General features: G+C 42.4%; 1 protein-coding gene across 2 annotated transcripts in view; it reads left to right on the top strand.

Moving 5' to 3' along the window:
• The window catches only part of LOC137625276 (organic cation transporter protein-like), a 42485-nt gene extending 25005 nt beyond the window's left edge, over positions 1-17480 (top strand). For both annotated transcript variants that reach the window (XM_068356077.1, XM_068356076.1), the window contains exons 4-12: positions 737-840; positions 8759-8913; positions 9276-9444; positions 10074-10218; positions 11722-12080; positions 12734-12906; positions 13797-13855; positions 14246-14365; positions 16988-17480. In XM_068356077.1, the coding sequence (XP_068212178.1) occupies positions 737-840; positions 8759-8913; positions 9276-9444; positions 10074-10218; positions 11722-12080; positions 12734-12906; positions 13797-13855; positions 14246-14365; positions 16988-17224 (1521 nt within the window). In that variant the 3' untranslated portion in view covers positions 17225-17480. The remainder of the gene's footprint in view (positions 1-736; positions 841-8758; positions 8914-9275; positions 9445-10073; positions 10219-11721; positions 12081-12733; positions 12907-13796; positions 13856-14245; positions 14366-16987) is intronic.
• Positions 17481-18227: the final 747 nt, after the last annotated feature.

Raw genomic sequence — 18227 nt, forward strand, 5'->3', positions numbered from 1 at the left:
GACGACGAGTCGGCGAAGAGGTGAGAAGTTGATATGTCGGTTAAGCTCATCCTACTGCCTTAAGTTCACCGAAGTGTGGGAGAACCAAAGGCAGGTTTGTGCCCAAGGTAACGGAGTATGTAGAAGGTAGCACGGCTGTAATAAGTCCGTTAATGGCAAAGCCAAAACCGCTGATGCTACTTTCAACTCCGGGGTCACCAGTTGTAAGGACAGTGAGACAAGCGTCACCAAGATCAACTGATACTTTATTTGAATGCGCACGGAAATACATTACAAGGTGCGGACGGAAACGTAGGATGACGTTGGCGCCAAGTCAGATTGAAGTGCCCGCCAAAATATATGTGTTTTCTTACACTTACAAATATATGAATTATGGGTTAACAAAAACATGTTATGAAACGATACATATATCAAAATGTAGCTCTGGTAGAGCGGAATATATATACATAGGACACCACAGTGTGGCGAAGAGAGAATTTAAATAAATAAGTAGTTTGTCGATTTTCTGGACGACGAAGGGATCGGTGTCCTTACATGAAATTTACTGATAGGCTACCCAGTCTATATAAGATGACATAGGCCTACACTTACTAAAGCAGATCTAAAATTGACTTAAAGATTTAGTTGCAAAATTTTATGAATTCACCATTCAAACCAGGTTAAGTTATAGTGTAAATTCTAACTGAAGTAGATTTATTTTAGATTCCTCTGTTATGTTCCAATCCTTTTCTTCCAGTGGAATCTGGTATGCAGCAGAGCATGGCTCTCCTCGCTTTTCCAGACCATCTTCACTATAGGGTTTTTCTTCGGATCAATTTTGGGTGGAGTAACAACAGAAAGGTTAGTTTCCTTGACTAGTCTGAGAAATATAACCATAGTATGTAGCATAATTACTTTAATGATGTAAATACTAAGTTCTTATCATGTGTGTGTATAGATTAGGCCGATATCATTATTACATACTGATTTTGATTAAGATACACCATAAAAATCTAGGTTCTTTTGTCGTTTATCTTATATTATTATTTACCTAAGACTGGCAAAAAAGTTAGCGTACATCAGGAGGCTATTAGAGCAATTCAAGTGACAATAAAGATTGCAACTGTGAGCAGCCCCTGGTCTTCAAAATATTATGCCCAAAGGCATCGTGATTGGCCGCCACTCAAGTAATCTTTGCTCCACTTTGGCTTGCTTCGTTTGTAGAGAACCATGACTTATGAACGTCACCTGTGTGTGACACTGTGAACGTTGTAGAGCACACCCCTCGCTTGTAGCTCGTTTGTACATTGTTTACATGCCAAATACAAATGGAAATCGTTCCTATTTATGTACAAACGATCCGAGGGAGAAGTCATTGTTAAAAGACATTATTGTAAGTGATGCAATGAGCTGAGTGATAATGTGGTGACTAGTGCCAGCCTAGGGTAAACTAAACGTGGCCATAACAAAAGTGAATGGACTTGAATCTAATGCAACCGGGAATTGTCAAGAACAGTGTTGCTGTGTATTAAAGTTAAGTCTGTTACTAGATCTACCTGATTGTGTGTCCCTACACCACGATATGAACAAACCCTCAAACCTGTGGAGAACGTGAATACAGCAAAAAGGACTCAAAAGGTCAGTAGTATCCAAATGGTTTACAGTGATTAAAGTGATTCACTCTGTCAGTAATTCCCTAGTAGGTAATTCACAGTGATAAGCAGCAAAATGGCCGCACAAACCATTGGTTGCCCAGTGCCTGGATGCACCTATCGAACCGAGGCATCCACAGAGCCCATCATTACCGCAGCGCTCCTGAACGCACACACAACGACTCATGCCCAGGGCCCAGTAGCTCAATACCACCCGCCAAGCACCAAGGTTGAAAAACTTAAGCGCCCAACGATATCAGCGGCCGGCACGAGTGGGGAGTGGGACTATTTCCTAACTCGTTGGGGCGAATACCGCAAGGGAACCGGGCTCCAAGGGGATGATGTTGTGGTACAGCTCCTTGAATGTTGTGAGGAGAGCCTACGCAAGGACATCACCAGCGCCGCGGGGAGGAGCCTGGTAGGCGAATCGGAGGATGCGGTGCTTAGTGCGATAAAAGCCCTCACGGTGCGCGGGGAGAACGCAATGGTGGCGCGGGCGGCTCTCTCAAACATGCGACAGGGCCGCGAGGAACCGATACGGGCATTTCACGCACGCGTGAAGGCCCAAGCAAACACGTGCAAATACGTCAGGAGGTGCATATGTGGACTAAACGTAAACTTTGCGGACGACGTGATCAAAGATGTGCTTGCACGAGGTATCGCTGACCAGGACATCCAGCTGGATCTACTTAGCGACCAGCGGCAGGAGATGTCGCTGGAGGAAACGATCAGGTTCATCGAAGCGAAAGAGTCTGGTAAGCAGTCTGCGTCCCGATTGCTGGACACCTACAGTCATGGCGCGGAGGCTGTCACCAGCTCCTATCGCCGCATCAAGCGCCAAAACGCGGTAAACAGGGGTGATGCACGTCAGACGGATGCAAGTGACGGTGGCAGACAAGCTGTTTGCGGGTACTGTGGTGAGAAGGGCCATGGCAAGAATGCGCCCTGGCGAATCAGGAAGACTGAGTGCCCGGCTTACAGTAGAAAGTGCCGCAAATGTAATCGCGATAACCACATAGAGCGAATGTGCTGGAGTAAATTGGCGGCTGAATCTGCCAACGCAGACGCATGCAACGAACAGACGGCAGCATTCGTAGAGTTGTGTGCCATGTCAGATATCCGAACGATCGACGGTGAACAGTTGCTAGCACTAGATCACCACCTGTATGACAACATGTGCGACAGATAGCTCAGGCGGAACTCCCAACCGCAGCCGTTCATAAACCTCCGACTCAGCATCCATGCAGGGGATTACCTCGCCCTGGGATTCAGACCGGTCAAGCGCGCAAGACTTGCAACACTCCCTGCCATGGCCGACACCGGTTGCCAGAGTTGTCTGGTCGGGGTTAACGTTATCGAGCAGATGGGCCTGACGACCGCGGACCTGCTCCCGGTCTCGATGAGAATGAAGGCTGCGAATAAACAAGATATCCGTATCTTAGGGGCAGCCATCGTCCGATTCTGCGGAACACACGCCGGAGATCCGCAAACCGAATCTCGGCAAATAGTGTATGTCACGGATTCGACCGACAGTGTTCTTGTCACGCAGCACCTGCGTCGATCTTGGCATAATCTCCAAAGATTTCCCCACACTGGGTGAGATGTCGTGCAGTGCGGCAACCACAGACAATTGTACACCGCAAAATGATACATGTGACAATGGCGCGACATCTCAATGCAATTGTCCTCGGCGCACGGCGCCCCCACCTAAACCTACGTCTATCCCCATGCCGGCCACAGAAGGTAACAGGGAGGCCATTCAACAATACCTGAAGGAACTTTATGCCTCCAGCACATTCAACACGTGCGTCCACCAGCCCCTCCCCATGATGGCGGGCCCACCGATGCGCTTAATGGTTGACTCAGATGCTAAGCCCGTTGCCCATCACACCCCCATTCCAGTAGCGTTACACTGGCAAGAAACCGTGAAAGCAGGTCTGGACCAAGACATCAAAATGGGAGTTATCGAGCCAGTGCCCGTAGGAGAGCTGGTGACATGGTGCCACAGAATGGTAGTTTGCGCCAAGAAGACGGGGAAGCCTAGAAGGACGGTAGACCTTCAGGCTCTCAATGCTCATGCCACTCGTGAAACACACCACACCCAATCGCCCTTTCATCAGGCCCGTTGTGTCCCACCAGGGAAACTAAAAACAGTGTTCGATGCCTGGAATGGATACCACAGTGTACCACTGCACAAGGAGGACCGCCACATGACCACCTTTATCACACCCTGGGGCAGATATCGATACTGTGTTGCCCCACAAGGCTATGCCGCGTCAGGCGATGGCTACTCAAGGCGATATGATGAGATAGTATGCGACATCCGTGACATGACGAAATGCGTTGATGACACATTACTGTGGGCCGACACTATTGAGGAAAGCTTCTACCAGGCAGTCACTTGGCTCGACGTCTGCGGGAGAAATGCATCACCCTCAATCCCGACAAATTTTTGTTTGGCTGTCGCGAGGTAGAATTCGCCGGCTTCACCATCTCAATGGACAGTGTGCGCCCTTGTGCGAAATACCTGCAGGCAATATCAGACTTCCCACGCCCGAAGAACATTACTGACGCTCGATCGTGGTTTGGCCTAGTAAACCAAGTGTCTTATGCTTTCAGTATGGCTGAGCGCATGCTCCCATTCCGCGAGCTACTGAAACCCGACAAGGCATTTACGTGGACCGACGATCTTGAAAGCGCATTCCAAGCATCTAAAGAGGCCATTGTAGATGAAATTACCAACGGGGTGCGCATCTTCGACAAAACCAAGCCGACATGCCTTGCGACCGATTGGTCTAAAGAAGGCATCGGGTTCTGGCTATTCCAAAAACATTGCCAATGCCCAACAGACAAGCCATTCTGCTGCCGCGAAGGTTGGAAGGTGACCCTAGTCGGGAGTCGTTTCACGCACCCAGCCGAATCCAGGTATGCCGCGATAGAGGGGGAAGCCCTGGCGGTAGCCGATGCCCTTGACAAATCACGCTACTTTGTCCTCGGCTGCTCAAACCTGGTCATTGCAGTAGATCACAAGCCATTATTAAAGGTGTTGGGGAACCGATCCCTGGATGACATCCCAAATCCCCGACTGCGCAACCTAAAGGAGAAGACACTGCGCTACCGCTTCCGCATCGTATACGTGCCAGGGATGCGCAACAAAGCAGCTGATGCCATTTCACGTCATCCGAGAGGCGACATCAACCCAGAAAAACTGTATCTCCCTGACGACAATGCATCAGTCTGCGACCACTCCATACCGTCGGTCCACCACGATATCCTTGCCGGCATACGCATGAGGGACTGTGACACATGCACGATTGAAGAGCCCGCATACCTCACAGCGCTAGATTCCCTTCCAGCGGTCACCTGGGACCGTGTACGGGAATCTACAGCAAGCGATCCTGCCCTTCACGCGCTCACAGAGCTCATCGAACATGGGTTCCCGACATCAAAAGATGACATGCCACAACACCTCCGTGCGTACTACCACCTATGGAACGAGCTCATCACCTTCGACGGCATCGCATTGTTCAAAGATCGTGTTATCATCCCGACGTGCTTGCGCCAGGGTGTCCTATCCGCATTACATTCGGCACATCAGGGTGTTTCCATGATGACTGCTCGTGCAGAGGCATCAGTGTACTGGCCAGGCATTACCGCAGACATACAGGCGACTAGAGATAACTGTGAGGATTGCCACCGCATGCCCCCTCCCAACCATCCGCCCCCCCTACCCCACCCGTCTTGCCTGTTTACCCATTCCAGTCAATGTGTGCCGACTACTTCACGTACAAGGGTGCCCACTACCTGGTAATTGTGGACCGATATTCGAACTGGCCACTTATATCAAAGTCTACCAGTGGTGCCAAAGGACTAATTGACAACCTGCGCCGTGCATTCGTCACGTACGGAATTCCTGAGGAACTTGCCAGCGATGGTGGGCCAGAATTCACGGCAACCGAAACACGTGGGTTCTGGAGAGACTTGGGTGTCCACCACCGACTGTCATCAGTAGCATTTCCACACAGCAATTGCCGAGCGGAAATCGGAGTGAAAACGATGAAGCGCCTGATTACTAACAACACGGGGACAAATGGAGACCTAGACACAGATGCCGTTCAGAAAGCAGTCCTCCAGTACAGGAACACTCCAGACCCGGTCACAAGAATCTCCCCAGCCATGTGCGTCTTCGGTCACCCGATCCGCGATCTCATCCCTATCCTTCCTGGGAAGTACAACCCCCACACCACATGGCGCGAAACCCTGACATCCAGGGAAGAAGCCCTACGCAAGCGCCATGTCCGCATGATGGACACTTGGTCACAACACACTCGCCGTCTGCCACCCCTACGGGTTGGTGACCATGTTCGCATCCAGAATCAAACTGGCCCACATCCCACCAAATGGGACAGGACCGGGACAGTCGTCGAGGTAAGGCAGTACGACCAGTACGTGGTAAAGGTTGATGGCTCGGGCCGAGTATCGCTGCGCAATCGGAAATTCCTGAGAAAGTTCACACCGGTTACGACCCCGACAGAGCCGCAAAATATAACCTATGGTGGCATACCCCTTCAACCACCCGCAAGCGCAGCCCCGACCAAGCCGAAGGAGACTAACCGACACGTATCAACACCGCCGGACCCGCCTGCTGACCAACCACAACTGCTGGCTGACCGACATTACCCAACATCAGTCGATCAACCTCCCCCACTCACGCCTGTAAAGCCGGCCAACCACACTCGCCAGCTTATACACTCAACGCTGAACGACCAAACTCCACTGCCCCCACCAGCAACACCAAGTCGTGTCAGACCTTCAACGCCAGCCGCTCCACCCCAACTAGCAAATCCCATCCCACCGATTGGTCTCGCCGTGAGCCGGCCATCCAGGACTGTCAAAACGCCCAAATGGCATGAAGACTATGATTTTTCATCTCATGATTAACATGTCTATATCCAATGTCACAGAATGCTCGATCGACCTGATATTATATCAGACATTGCATTACTTTCATCAGTGTAATTATTGCTTTGTGTAACTTGACTAGTTTGAAGAATATTTGATCAACCTGTTATTAGACTAGATGTCATATTACCATCCTCATTACATTCATTTATCAGTATAATTTACAGAACTGTCAGGCTGTTCAGTGAAGATTTTCCATTTTAAACTCAATGACCCAGTTAATTACTGTTCAAACTTAATCAGTCTCTTCCTAGCCGATCAAGACTTGGGAGGAGATAGAGAACCATGACTTATGAACGTCACCTGTGTGTGACACTGTGAACGTTTTAGAGCACACCCCTCGCTTGTAGCTCGTTTGTACATTGTTTACATGCCAAATACAAATGGAAATCGTTCCTATTTAGTTTGTAATTAAACATTATCTCATTGCTCCGTTGTTCTGACAAGCGGTACATGGATGTGCTGCATATGCCAGTTGCGTGGCTCACTATTTATCATAATTACTTGTGATCTATTCTATTACATTATCATGTTTACATAAATCAGCTGTGAGGAGATGGTGGCAAATCATGAGACTTCTGAGCAGATTAAGTTAAGATTTTGGGCTACACGCAGTTGATACCAACAATAAAGTATTGAAGTGTGATAGCCAGTTACAGTTGCATAGACTTGTGAAAGACAGAAAATATCGACCAACAAAGAAAACCCAATAAATTGAATTACGGTCATTTCGCCCACATGTCAAGTCCCCCACAAGTCATTTCGCCCACATGTCAAGTCCCCCACAAGTCATTTCGCCCACAAGTCAAGTCGCCCACACATAAGAGTCAATTCGCCCACATATAAGAGTCAACATACATGTTAGAATAAGAAAGTGGTGAAATGAAAATATTTTGTTAATAAATAGCTGCATATAGGTAAGATTCAGAAAACAGTTAAATAAATGTATTACTATTCAGAAAGTATTTTTCTTATTAAAAGACAGTTACATACATGTAATATTCAGATAGTGACAAGGAATTGAAGTTATGTGGCATGACTTTTAAAGTTATACATAAGAGTATAAATTCATAACGTATATAGTATATACACTTATGTATGAAATATATACATCTATATACAGTATATCATATGCGAGATGTATACACATACATAGATACAGGTATATATTTAAAACATTTAGTTATGTACGTTATATATATATATATATATATATATATATATATATATATATATATATATATATATATATATATATATATATATATATATATATATATATATATATATATATATCTTCGTGGGTCCAAAAATCAAAGATACTAGATATGTGCATGTATGATATTAACAGTGTGGGCGAAATGACTTAACAGTGTGGGCGAAATGACTCCACAGTGTGGGCGAAATGGCATGTGGGCGAAATGGCCGGATACCAATAAATTTAGGCATACACGAATGAATCGGGAACTATGATAGGAACAAGACAATCAAGTTTCAAATCTAAAGGGTGATTTTACTGGAGCGGAAATTTATGGGCCTATATTATTTTAAAAGTGCAGAAACATTAAAAGAAAATTGGTATACTTTAAGCTATGATAACTTGCTCTTGTAAGAGAAGAAAGATTGCTGAAACAATAAAAAAGCCCGAATTTCAAACTAGGCTTAGTCTTCTATCATATTTTATGTTATTCATCTACATATTTTACATTGCTATTTACTGTAATTTGTTTAAATCTTGTGTATTTTTTATTTATAGTTTATCATTTACTCCGGTTTTTTTTTTTTCATGCTGACTACTTTCCTTATAAGGGTGACGACCTATGGCATTGTTGTAGGCCTAGGCCACTCTTCTAACTTTAGGAATACCTTGGCTTGTGATAATAACGATAGTAATATTAAGAAGACAATAATGATGATTAACTGGATGCTTTGTATAACGAAGACAGGAACATGTACACAGAACATCATCTAACATAACCTTCCCCACCTTACCTAACCTACAAGCCGTGACCTTACCCACTCCCCTAATGGGAATAATGGCCCCCAGCGACCCCCTTAGACCACCGTATTCGTAGTGATAGTGTTGAAAATAGGGGAGTTATAGGGCACGGACATTATTAGTTACTTCTGTCTTCAATCTTGACCAATTTGGTCATCTTCCCCAGGTATGGTCGACGCTCCTGTGTGAGAACCAGTGCTTCAGTCACAGTTTTCTTAACTATAGTGATGCTGTTATCGCAATGGCTCTGGCTGGTCTTATTAACTAGATTTCTCCTGGGTGTATCCACTGCAATGTTGGCTTGCTCTGTTTACATGATTTGTAGGTAACTTCTTTATTGTTTCATTTCTTTTCTTTTATATTGAGTACGTAGGCAAGCCTGATTTGATCTTTCCTGCATATAGGCCTGCGTGGGCAAGATTAATTCAGTTGTTTGTTATTATATCAATTTATTTGTTTTGACTCTAATCTTTTTATTGATTTGGAAATTAAATACTTCATCAATCCAAAAAAGATTTTGTTTTGATTCAAGTGTAGGCCTATGTGTGACTCCTATATTCCTTTGTTTCTATTTCAAAAGAACAACTAAGATTTGATATCAGCATGAAATTTCTGTAACTTTTACACGAGCAAAACAACAATAATGTTACATAGGACTATTGATTGTCAATTCTGTTTAACAGGTATGGAAATATGTGACCCGAGTCTGCGCCCACTTGCGTCCACTTTCTACACCTTGACCTATGCCTTTATGATGATAGGCATGGCTGGGTTGGCCTATTGGATCAGGGACTGGCGACCGCTCCAAGCAGCAGGTTCTTGGGCTTGCGTGCCCTTTGTAGTGCTTGCATTGTGAGCGAATAAGTCTCGTAACTTTTTCAAATTATGTAGGCCTATAGGGTAAAGAGGACTTAGGGTTTTAAGGCTCACACACACAGGCTAATTTTCAGTGGACGGTGGCTACCACTATTTCGTGATTTATAGTACTTTGAAAAAGTGGAGAGGGAAGCTGTGAACACCCTGCCACTAAAAATCAACCCATGTGCGGGAGCCCTAAGTCTCTTCACCATACTTTTTTGAGTCTTTGATAGATGATGAATGTGTGTGTATAGATCGCCTTACCTTATGTAAGACACGGGCTCTTGCCGCTGGGCAGCCCGTAAAAGATGATGAAGTGCTGATTCTCCTTATCTGTACTGCGTACTGATGTCATGATTAAAAAGTTTTGAAAGGCAGATAATCTCTTGATCAGTATAAATTAGAGCATTTGCTTTAAGGAATACTTTTCAGGTAGGTTACCATTTTAGGATTAAATTTGATTTTTACTTCACTGCCTCTAAAGTCCCAAGATTTTCACACGCTAGATAACTATAGAGTTTAGTTTTTCTCAAAATCTCTAATGAGAAATGCTGAAACCATTCCCAGAAGTAACGTAATCAATGAGCAGTCTCCGTGTATAGGCCTATAACATTCTCTTCCAGCTGTATAGATGAATCTCCTCGGTGGCTTATTCTAAAAGGACGGCTGGAAGAAGCCACTCAGGTTCTCCAGAGAGCTTCGAGACTCAACCAGTCAAAATCAGCTCATGATCTAGATATCGGTGCTTTTGTCCAATTTGCATATCAGGTATGACGATAGGCGTACTTTTTATGATAATCCCTCTACAGTGGTTTATAGAATTATAAAATGCTAACATATATAGATAACTCATTGGCATGCAATAGGCCTCTGCAAACACTCAAGTAGGTGCTGAATTGAATAAGGAATGAAATTATTACAAAACTTGATTGCTAGGTAGGCCCTAATGTAAATAAAACTCCCTATAGCTGCAACACAGATTCTGGGCGAAATAAGCCCCACCCCCTGATGACGTCATAGCCAATCCCGATGTCTCCCAGATTAGCAGCGGTCACAATACATCCCCTTGCAATTTGCAAACTATGCTAACGTATAATTAGTTTAAGGGAATGTGTTGTGATCGCTGTTAATGCTGAGGCCAACATGATTGGCTATGACATCATCAAGGGGTGGGGCTTATTTCGCCCGGAATCTCTACAACGACTATGATACCTCACTGATTTACTTGTCACTGGCAGATAGTCATTTAACTTCCAATAACAATGTTTTATTCGCTTGTGATTTGAAGACTTAGGGTTATAGCTTATTTCAATGTTCATTTTAAACATTTCAACTTATAATGTTCACTGTTGAAATACAGCTTGCCTTCTTATGATAGTTTTCATCAGCATTTGTAATAATATAACTCGATACCATATGCTAATCTTCCATTAGAAACTTTCTTTTCTTTTTGTGTAGACTTAGGCTTTTAAATCTTTTTATTTCTTTTTTTTTATCCTTTTCATTCAACAAGGAATGCATTAAAACAAAAAGCGAATGAGTGCAGCTCACAATTTCTAACATGCTTCGCCCACAAGTATGATGACTGGCCGCCACCTTCTCACGGGTAATTCGTGTTAACACTTATAATAATAATAATAATAATAATAATAATAATAATAATAATAATAATAATGAGCAGATTATAGGTAATGATGCCTTAAACAGTGACCCGCAAGGCTGGCATGCACAACCAGAACAGAGGAGCAATTAGATCATTTTTATCTGCGAACAGAGCCAACCACGGTGGAGCATAGACCATTTGAGTGGCAGCCAGTCATGATGCTTGTGGGTGGAGCATGTTAAAGATTTTAGGCTGAACACAGTTATAGACATTAAACACCCTCCCTCCCCGCAAAAAAATGGAAGAAATCAGAAATCAAATTAGTACTGGAACAATAATATTTGATAATTTGGGTGGTTCATATCCCTTTAAAAACTGTAGCCTGCAACAATATATATTAGCCCTTCAAACTGACCCTGCAATGTTTTTATTATATAAGACACTACTGCTCTTATTTTCTTTAACATAATCGGTCAGAAATAACTTGATCATAGTTCAACTTTAGTCATACCACTATGTATACATGAATAGACTCTGATGCCTGAATAAAGTTGAAATTGTCGACTTATTTTTCCATATACACCCTATTATTGCATGATGTAATCTCTCCTTTTAAGCCATCACTAAATAGACACTAACCAAGGTTTCCATCCATCATTTAACCCCAGAAACAAAATCAGATCCAGGAAGTTCAAAATAGTAATAGCCCAAAATTACAACCACCCTCAGGCAACACTCAAACTGGGTCGTCAACCAATAATGACACTCAATGCAGTAATGTTCCGCCACCACAGCCACCTTACGGCAACGATCAAGATGCATCGTCAACAAATGAGGGCAACAAACTCGACTACAAAAGCTTCAACCAGGGGTTAGGCCTTGACGACGGTGTTGGAACGTGGTGGGCTGGCCCTGTGGCTCTTCTAAGAACAAAAATCATGGCAAAGGTGACGCTGACGGTGGTGATCCTGTCTGTTTTACAAGGAATTGTGTTCTTAGGATTGTCGCTGAACTCGGATTTCTTCAGGTGAGGGCGTCAACAAAATGTATTATTCACTTTAATGTATTTTGGTATATTTTGAAAGTAAAGAATATGACTAGGCGTATCTTTTTCACCGGTGGTGGAAAATTGCTAAAGGTATAGGCATATCCTGTATTAAAACAGGATACATTTCCTTATTAATGAATTATAATCAAGTTGCCTTGAGTTGAATTCATAGACTCTATTGTGACTACCTCCAAATGTTTTTCACCAGAAGGAAAACTGAAACAGGAAGGGATAAAAAAGTCTAGTCTATTAAGAATGCTAAATGTATGAAGCTTGTGTTACTGTATATAACTCGGCTCAGGATCTGGGGAGGATATTTAATGCTGTCCTGGCAATGAGGGTATGAATGAACTTATACTAAAGGAGTTAATATATGGGCTAATTGTACAGACACGAATGTATTAATGCATAAACTTCATTGAATTACGAAATACAAATTAGTTTAACACGGCAAGAATGCACTCTACTGACTTCAATATATTACAAAGAACATGTACAGTTAAGCCTACATCAACCTTTCACAAAGAGGGCATTCAGGCAGACCTGCAATAAGGTCAGGTTTCAACAAGAATTTCTTTTACATCTTTCGTGTATTACAGTCATGTTAATGAATGTATTTCCTGTAACCACAGTTCTCCTTTCCTCTACGTGGGGTTGCTTGGGGTCTTCGAGATACCTCCTTACATCGTGTTAGCCCTGATCGCGAAAAGATTCGAAAGGAGGACTATAATCATTGTATGCCTCTTCAGCTGTGGAAGTGTTCTTCTTGCCAGTGCAGGAATTTTGCTGGCAAGCATCGAGAACGGTGGGTTTGGAATAGGTTCGACTGGGTGCAGACCAAGATCTTTAACATGCTCCGTCCAAAGGCATCTTGATTGGCCGCTACTCAAATTGTCTTTGCCGTGGCTTGCTTCGCTCGTAAATAAACATTATCTCATTGCTCCTCTGTTCTGACAATCTGTATCTGGAAGTGCTGTTCATATTGTGGTGAATATTAAAGTATCTTGATTACCCATAATATATTCTATTATTGTTATGTTTACTTGAACCAACTACGAGATAGGTGCGGCCATTCTCCATGCTTGTGGGCAGAGCACGTTAGAATTATTTGGCTGTGCTAGTTTACTTCCATTTGGGCTGTCTTCTAACACTGTAAGTTCAGGATAGTGTTTTAGAACAATGCTTCTATTTGTTACCATGAAAGAAACCTTTGTAAATCTAAAAACTTCTCTGTTGTTTTTGTTATGAAATCCATAGTTTTTAGTTTTTAATTATGAGTCAAGAATTTAATTTTCATTCTTATAATTTTAGATTATCTGTAATTATATGCAAAATCTATTTGTACACATTGATAGACCCATGTCTAGTCTTTACACAAGATAGGCCTACATTTAGGCTAGAGCTTTCATTATATAGACACCATCTATAGCCTTCAGTATTAGATAATATTCTACTCTACTATTTACCATTCTTAGTATTTTACCTCTAGTTTAAGATCAATCAATGATTATTATGAGGGCTTGTATATTATATGGCATTTGTACAAATCAGTAATCAGCCTAGCAGAGGAGTAGGCCTAATGATGCACCGAAGAGTGCCAGCAATGATAATCATTACACGCACATAATGTAAGCTATACACTATACGTTTATGTATACATACTCACTAAAAAATATTTTTATTCTTCCATTTCAGAATGGCTGATTTTGGCAAACAGTCTGATCAGTTACACGCTGATAAGTGCAGTTTTCGTGGTAAGCCCTCGTTGAGTCGTTATTCTTTTGTAGTTGGCCTATACTTCTGAAATCAATAACAAAAGTAAAATCATGAATAGAAAATGCTAGGTGAATTATTTCTAATGAAATGTGAACTGTCTTTGCATGAAAGAATGTGTTATATTTTTCTCACAACTGGAATATATCTTGTGGATTAGAAAATATGTTCCTTTCAAAAATTGTGTTATACATCATTGGCTAATTTCACTTATGCATATGCTAATTAAGCTATAATTTATTAAAATATTTTACACAATACTTCTATTTAGTGATATTTTGTCTCTTGCGCAAAAAAATTCCGAAGGTAAATCGTTGGAGTTAGTGATATTTTCTCTTGCACAAACTTCCTAAGGTAAACCTTTGCTCTAGGTGATGTACCCATATGTGCTTGAGATATACCCGACCTCCCTGAGACCCTGGGGCTCTGCTGTTAGTTCGTTAGCCATTTGTGTGGGCTTCAGCATCGCTCCTATCATTATCGAGAACACGGTAAGTTATTCGCGCAAAAAATGCTGGTCGGACGGTGCTCTCTCCCCTTTTCGTAGGGTTCTGTGCATTGCAAAACTTTGTAAACTTTTCATTTTTCTTGGTATCCTTATAATTTCTTCTTCTTTCTAAATGTTATCCCTACACTAAGGGGTCTGTTACCTGATGAGCCCTCTCCAGAGACTTCGATCAAAGGCAACTTCTTCTCTCCATATCATCCCTCACCTTATCTCGCCATCTGATTCTCTGCCTCCCTCTCGATCGTTTCCTCCTAGGTTCTTGGTTCCTAACTGCTCACTCTGTAAAACAAGTTAGTGCGGGCTCTATCAATTGATAGGCAGGTACAGAGCATCTAAGCTTATACTCATGTGTTGTAATTGAACTTTTTCCTGTGTCCATAAATAACAGTCTTAAGGAAAATCTTGATTTTTTACAATCAGTTTTAGCAACCCATTGTGATAATTTCAAACTTACTAGCCAGTAATGAATCTGCAAGTTATTTATTTTTGAAATCCACTCTTATTGTTATTAGTATCATGTTTACTAGTTCTTACATGTGTGGGCTCACCATAATCAGGGCTGCTGGTTAGTTATAGCTTAGAATCATAGATTATGAATAGAAGTCCACAAAATCTATTCATTATTGACGTGATGGGCTCCTTCACAGATTTGAGAGAATAATTTATTCTTACCTTTGTTCATTAACTTCATCTTTGGCATTAATTTTTATTGCTATTGTGTGAGCGAGCCGTTAGATGATAACCGAGAGGCAAGGTGAATGTAACTAAACTTTATTAAACAATCATCGAGTTCATATACAGTGACTAGCGAGCAAGAGCGTAAGAAAAATTCAAACATGATAAAGCTTGTGCTCACATGAAAACACAGGATGGTCTATTAACAGTGCAGGGAAGAGCGAGCGAGTGAAAAAAAAAAAATCAAAACTGAGCGTGTATGAAACACGTGCGGTACACCGTCTTTGTTGCCAGTTCTTCAGTACCGCACCCTCTTTGTTGCCAGTTCTTCAGTTGAAGTGGGTAGCTTGGAAGGGAATACTTATTGCGTGTTGGGCTAGGACAGGGTGCCCAACCTACAACTTCAATTCTTTTTTCTTTTTTTTCAGAATTTTGTACTGCATCTACTTTTATACACTTAGCCATCCCACTGAGCCCTTTGGGATGCTCATATCAACTATAGTCCATTTCTTTTAGCAATGCATAATTGCACCGACTCGCGGCGGTGCCCTTTTAGCTCGGAAAAGTTTTCGGATCGCTGATTGGTTGGACAAGATAATTCTAACCAATCAGCGATCAGGAAACCTTTCCGAGCTAAAAGGGCACCGCCGCGAGTCGGTGCAAATATGCATCGCTAAAAGAAATGGACTGTAGTGTGAAATGATAAAATATACTAGGTTCCCAGTCTTTCACAAGGCTGAACAGCTACGCTCTGTCTGTCAAGGGATGCATACAAATCAAACGCGAGGTGGTTAGTTGCAGAGGAGTGTATTTACCACTTTTGTCGGTATTGATTAAATTAATTTTGTTATAATTGTATACCTATATTTTTGTTGACGCATGTTTAATTATGCCCCCTGTGGCCGCGGGGGGCATAAAACCAATTAGAATAGCGCCAACGTTATCCCTGCGTGTCGTAAGAGGCGACTAAAAGGGACGGGACGAGAGGGCTGGGAACCCCCTCTCCTGTATAAAAAATCTTGTGAGACAGCAACAAAGAGATGGAGCTGCGGGGAGAGTGACTGCTCCCCGCACTCTAGTTGTTTCTTTGTTGATGTCGGCTACCCCCCAAAATTGGGGGAAGTGCCTTTGGTATATGGATGGATGGATGTTTAATTATTTAGGCTTTGCCATTGTTTCCATGCTAGGCTGGCTAGACCAGGCAGTAAGCTCTCTCCTCGTTTATTGAGTGCGGCAGCAAGCTTGTCCCCTCACAGGAGGAGGTGTCTGGGCGTCAGTGAATCAGGTGGATAGATGTGGTACTTGGGGAAGAATGTGCAAGGAGTAGAAACTGATAGAAAAAGTTTATTCAAGCGGCCAATCTTGCAATACAGTGGGATTTATGTAGAAAGAAGAAGCCTTGTGGTGCTTTTTGCTTGAGAAATGGCTTTATTTTCAAATTCTAATAGTTATCTTTGAAATTACACAAATTATGATTCATACACAAATTATGATTCATACACAAATCATATGATTCAAATTACATATGTTATCTTAAAGAACTTTTGTCTCTGATCCAAGATGACCAAAAGGTATTTTATAATGTCGTAGTCGATGTACAGTTGGCCACGGGAATTCCTGGTACACCAGGCTCTGAGGAAGTGCACCTAGTCACCCCCTTTCTGAGCTTATAGTTCCTTTGTGTAGCCACAACCCCCAGAGATGCCATCTCTTGTACGCTATCAGTTTGGTTATTCGCCACGCAGTATGGGTGTGACAGGGTGTGAATTTTCAGGGTGATGTGTGCCATAAATATTTATTTTGTGAGGCTTAGTGAATATGTAGTTTATTTCATTAGCATATCTCATTAATACATTTCCTTGTTCAATAGCTGCCTTTTTAAAGAAATTTCCATCTGTCTAAAATTCTTCTACTGCAACAACTCCTGCAGGAAAACCTCGCGTGGGTCCCTCCCGCGGTATTCGGAAGCTGCGCCACTGTCGCCGGGTCGCTGATGTTCCTTCTGCCGAAGACAAACGGCCGAAGCCTGCCGGAAACTGTGGCAGATTTGGTCGGGTGGTCGGAGGCTGAGAAGCCCCGCAAGCGTAACGATAACTCCTTGGATAGCAAACAGACCGTCGGCTCAATTTCGTATACCTACCACAACGAAGGCTTTACGGGAAACTAGATTTCTTCAAGTCGATTGTGTTTCACTGGTGTTGAGTTGGTTCAATAAGTGTGATTTAGATCGAATACCTATGGGTATTATCATCAGCCACACCCTTCTTTTTGCTTGAGGGGTCAGGCACACTATTCTATCCTTTTCCTTGTTTTCTTTCCTCAGTGGGTTATTTTTCCTGTTGGAGTCCTTGGGATTATAGCATCCTGATTTTCCAACTTGGCTAATAATAATAATAATAATAATAATAATAATGATAAAACAAATATTACAGTCCAATTATATTTGGCTCAATTAGTGTGTTGCTATACATTGTATACAAGTCTTAAACATCAAATTTTATTTTAAGAAAGTATGATTAAGTGAAAAACGTCTGAGGAATTGAAAACATGATTTATCACCATTACTGGTTAGGCTACAACCCTAGTTAGAAAAGCAAGATGCTGTGAGCCCAAAGGCTCCAACAAGGAAAAATAGCCTAGTGAGGAAAGGAAATTAACTATATGATAAGCAGTGAACAATTAAAATGAAATTCTAAGGACAGTAATAACATTAAAACAGATATTTCATATAAACACTATAAAAAGGGACTTAATTACGTCAGCCTGTTCAATCTAAAAACATTTGGTGCAAGTTTGAACTTTTGAAGATCTGCCGATTCAACTACCCGATTAGGGAGATCATAGCTCAATTTGGTCATTGATGGAATAAAACTTCTAGAATACTGTGTAGTATTGAGTCTCATGATGGAGAAGGCCTGGTTATTAGAATTAACTGCATACCCAGTAGATGGAACTGTCCGGGAAGATCTGAATGTAAAGGATGGTCAGATTTATGAAAAATCTTATGCAACATGCATAATGAACTAATTGAACGACGGTGCCAGAGATCAATATCTAGATCAGGAATAAGGAATTTAATAGACCGTAAGTTTCTGTCCAACAAATTAAGATGAGAATCTGCAGCTGAAGACCAGACAGCAGAAAAATACTCAAAACAAGGTAGAATGAAA

This window comes from Palaemon carinicauda, chromosome 32, assembly GCF_036898095.1.
Source record: "Palaemon carinicauda isolate YSFRI2023 chromosome 32, ASM3689809v2, whole genome shotgun sequence".
Lineage (NCBI taxonomy): Eukaryota > Metazoa > Arthropoda > Malacostraca > Decapoda > Palaemonidae > Palaemon > Palaemon carinicauda.